The sequence below is a fragment of the Manihot esculenta genome, chromosome 4 (assembly GCF_001659605.2).
Source record: "Manihot esculenta cultivar AM560-2 chromosome 4, M.esculenta_v8, whole genome shotgun sequence".
In the NCBI taxonomy this organism is placed as follows: domain Eukaryota; kingdom Viridiplantae; phylum Streptophyta; class Magnoliopsida; order Malpighiales; family Euphorbiaceae; genus Manihot; species Manihot esculenta.
In genome coordinates, this window is record NC_035164.2 from 13,002,030 (window position 1) to 13,006,428 (window position 4,399).

General features: G+C 34.6%; 1 protein-coding gene across 1 annotated transcript; it reads left to right on the plus strand.

Moving 5' to 3' along the window:
- Positions 1-498: 498 nt before the first annotated feature.
- Positions 499-2,433, plus strand: LOC122723445. The gene is made up of 2 exons (XM_043955591.1): positions 499-2,157; positions 2,254-2,433. The coding sequence occupies exons 1-2, from the start codon at positions 499-501 to the stop codon at positions 2,431-2,433; spliced, it is 1,839 nt and encodes a 612-aa protein (XP_043811526.1).
- The last annotated feature ends 1,966 nt before the right edge of the window (positions 2,434-4,399 follow it).

Here is a 4,399-nt window from a genome sequence, read left to right on the forward strand (position 1 = left end):
ATACAGGATGTTGACAATGTGGATGACCCTCAACCCCTTTGCATCGTGTATCCTGCACTAAATGCACCACTTGAGCTGAAATCAGGATTAATTCACCTCCTTCCCATCTTTAGTAGAATTGAAAGGGAAGATCCTCATAGACATTTGAAAGAGTTCCATGTGATATGCTCCAGCATGAGACCACAAGGAGTTACAGAAGAACAAATCAAGATAAGGGCATTTCCTTTTTCTTTAGCTGACAATGCAAAAGACTAGTTGTACTACCTACCTCCGGGTTCAGTCACTACATGGGGAGAAATGGTAAAATTATTTTTAGATCGATTCTTTCCCGTTTCTAGAGCATCTACAATAAGAAGAGAAATATCAGGAATTAAGCAAAAGGAAACAGAAACTCTCCATGACTATTAGGAGAGATTTAAACGTCTATGTGCTAGCAGTCCTAGGCATGAAATCTCAGATAAACAACTTATGCTTCATTTTTATGAGGGACTCACAACCATGGAAAGACGTATGATAGATGCTGCAAGTGGCGGTGCGATACGCAAAAGAACACCCCGAGAAGCTAGGGAATTAATATCTACGATGGCTGCAAATTCACAACAATTTGTACCTGTACAAGACTCTCATAGGAGAGTTTCTGAGGTAAGCAATTATTCTGTTGAGTCTAAACTTTCTCATCTGACCACTTTAGTTGAAAATCTTGTTGCAGAGAAGGTACAACAAGCCAAAGCTTGTGGAATTTGCGCTAATACGAGTCATCCCACTGATATGTGCCCATCACTTCAAGAGGATGACCAGCATGTGGATGCTGTCAATGGGTTCCTAGGTCCTCCACAAAAAGAGTACGATCCTTTCTCAAATACATATAACCCAGGATGGCGAAACCACCCAAATTTTAGCTATAAACAGCAAAATTTTCAAAGCTATCAACCTAAACAATTTCAGCAACAAGTGTCTTCAACTAATACAGGTATGTCCTTGGAAGATATTGTTAAAAGTTTGGCAACTAATACTCAACAATTTCAACAGGAGACCCGGATGAGTATTCGCAATTTGGAAACACAAATCAGTCAATTGGCAGTATCGGTGAACAAATTGGAAAATCAAGGTAAATTGCCTTCTCAGACCACAGTGAACCCTAAGCAGAATGTATGTGCCGTTACACTCAGAAGTGAAAAAGAACTGCAGGACGATCCTCGTCAGGTAAGTCTCGGGCACAACAATCCTCATCAGGTAAGTCGTGGGCACAATCGCAGTACAAATTTGGAAACTGAGATGATCGTACCTGAACAAGACAAATCAGCTTCAACACCTGAGCAATCTGAACCTCTGATAATTAAACCTCCTTTTCCTCAGAGATTAGCTAGGTCCAAACAAGAGAAAGAAGAAAAGGAGACCCTTGAGACATTTCGTAATGTAGAAGTCAATATACCTTTACTTGATGCAATTAAACAGGTACCTCACTATGCGAAGTTCTTAAAGGAATTATGTACAAATAAAAGAAAGCTGGTAGGCTACCAAAAGGTTTGTATGGATGAAAAGGTATCTGCCGTTTTTCAAAGTAAAATGCCTACCAAGTGCAAAGACCAAGGTATGTTCGCTATACCTATTAAAATTGGCAATATTGGTGTGAAAAGAGCAATGTGTGATTTAGGTGCATCAATAAATATCATGCCGTTATCAGTTTTTCAATCTTTAAATGCTGGTCCATTAAAAGAAACAGGTGTGGTGATTCAATTAGCTGACCGCTCTATTGTTTATCCTGATGGGGTGTTGGAGAATGTTTTAGTGCAAGTAGATAATTTAATATTCCCTGCTGATTTTTATGTGATTCCTATAGAGGATAATAAATCCTCAATTTCTTCTGATATTTTGCTAGGGAGACCCTTTTTATCTACTACTAGAACGAAAATAAATGTTTATGCTGGCATTCTCACCATGGAGTTTGATGGGGAAATCATTGAATTTAATGTTTATAATGATGTGAAACACCCCAATAATGTTTCTAGTGTGTGTATAGTGGATGCCAGTAAACCTCTAGTTCAGCAAGTGCTTAAATTGGAATATGGAGATGAGTTGAATACTAAATTTCGTGAGAATTTTGAAAAATCCAGCTCAATAAATATGAAGGAAAATTTTGATTGTTTAAAAGAAGTGGTATATGAATTAAAAGCAAATAAACCGTTACACTATATTGCTTCTATTGAGGAACCACCTAATATACATACTAAATTTTTACCTTCTATTGTGCAGGGGATGAAAATAGAGCATAAATCACTGTCCGGTCAACCACCTCCATTCATAAATGAGAATCGCACTTCATATAGTTTGAAATTACCATTTGAACAAGTATTTCTTAAGCCATTTTATAAAGGATTCAAGGTGGAACCTGCTAAAGAGATCACTTTCAGTGATCCAACACCAATTGTCTGATAGCCATGATATTCAAATAAAGTCTAGCTATGATTATAAACTAGAACTACTCTTGCCATTCTCTAGTTAGATTTTATTTTATTTATTTATTTATTTATTTATTATTTTTTTTTTTTTAAAAAGTTACAGGGATATATTTGTGTTTTTTGTTATGCCCATAACTAGCCATATGATGAGTAAAAAATATATATTTTTTTTTCTGTTTTGATCTTTGTTTATTTCTGTTCTATTTGTTTTATTTTTTTTTCTTTTCCAGTCGTCAGTGTTATACAGGTCTATAATTTTTTTTTTATTTTTATTTTTTTTTATTTTTTTGTTTGTAGGAGGTAGTATTAGAGTTGGTTTTCCTTTTTACTATTTATTTATTTATTACTCTTCCTAAACCTAACTCAATTTTCTCCTCTCTCACTTATAGTAGCCGCACATCATATACTTTCATGGCATCTAAACGCATATCCTCCTCCACCACTGATAGCCGCGAGCTCGCACCTTCAATGGGCACAACCCGTCACATGACATCCTTCTGGGTCATATTCTGAACTCTATTCTTATTAATTTATTTATTTATTTTTGTTGTGACCTAAGTGTGGGGGGAATAGTTGAAGGTATATATGCTTTGGCTGTTTTTTTTTATCACATTGAGGACATTGTGATCCAAGTGTGGGGGAGAGTCTTTCACTTGTTTTTGTTTTAATTGTTCTTTTTGTTTTATTTGATTTGTTTATCTGCCTAAAGGAAAAAATAATAATAATAAAAAAAAGGTTTAAAAAATTAAAAATAAAAAATAAAATAAAAGTTGACTTTCAGAGTTAAATTGAATTATTTTAGGTAGCTGGCATAAATATCATTCTCTTATCTTTTTATGCAGATCATTAAGAGATTCTAGCATTTTCTTTATGGTTTGAAATGTGCAAACTAATGTTTAAGTGAATTAATATTGCTTGATAAAAGACCAATAGTGCATTCTGAAATTCTACTTTAACCTGCTGCAGTGAGTCTTGATACTACTATCCAGGGAACTAAGTTAGAAAAAAAAATATTATTATTAATTTCTTTTTGAGTGGTTTACCAACATTAACTGGTTCAAATGGTACGGCATTTGAATCCCTTAAGCAAGGGATGTCTCTTGTGGATGGAAAAAGTTAGTGGTTGGGAGAATTATACCCCATAGGGGCCGTCAATAATTCGAAACATACCACTAATAATATGGTTTACCATCACTGGTTGGTTTGGGTGGGTCGGGCCCATTCCCCTTAAATAAGGGATGTCCCTTGTGAATGGAGAAAATCAGTGTTGGGAGAGTATACCCTCATAGGAGCCGAAAAAATCTCGAACCAAAACCATAGGAAGAAAAAAAATAAAAAAATAAAAAAAATAAAAAGTGGATTCCTGGTTCCCTGGTAAAAATTATAATTTTAAAAGACTTTCTTAGTTGATTGGGTATATGTTTCTTTATGCACTAATTTAAGAATTTGATGGAACTTAATTGCATGATGACATATTAAGTTTGCTACATTTCAGCTTTTGAAGATTGTGTTGGTATTTCTTTTATGATTTGTATACATTGATGAGATTTTGCTGTGAAATGCGGGTTATTTGAAATAAGTTGAGTTAACTTTGTGAGCCATTGATTATGGGTAGTTTTTTGGGTTTTTTCTGTTAATGAGTACATACTTGAGGGCAAGTCTGATCTAAGTGTGGGGGATTTGATAATATGCATAATTATGCAACTTTAATATTACAAATTATCTAGATATTGAGTTTGATTTCATTTAAAACAGATTGATTTGTTTAAATTTCGTTATCTTGGTAGGATTGGAGGATAATAAGAAAAATCCAATTGGGAACCCACATTCTGAGATAAAAGGTGGCCACAATCAAATTCATAAAAGGATACTCTAGATAAGCTGTGTTATGAACTGCGTTATGGGCACAAGCATACTTGACAAACAAAGCCAGCTTCAAA

What these genes read in the sequence shown, in the direction of transcription:
- LOC122723445 (XM_043955591.1), top strand. Translation starts at nt 499, where the DNA reads ATGGAAAGACGTATGATAGATGCTGCAAGTGGCGGTGCGATACGCAAA. An exon ending in TTGATTGTTTAAAAGAAGTG is followed by an intron (nt 2,158 to 2,253) that starts GTATATGAATTA and finishes TCTATTGTGCAG; the next exon opens with GGGATGAAAATAGAGCATAA.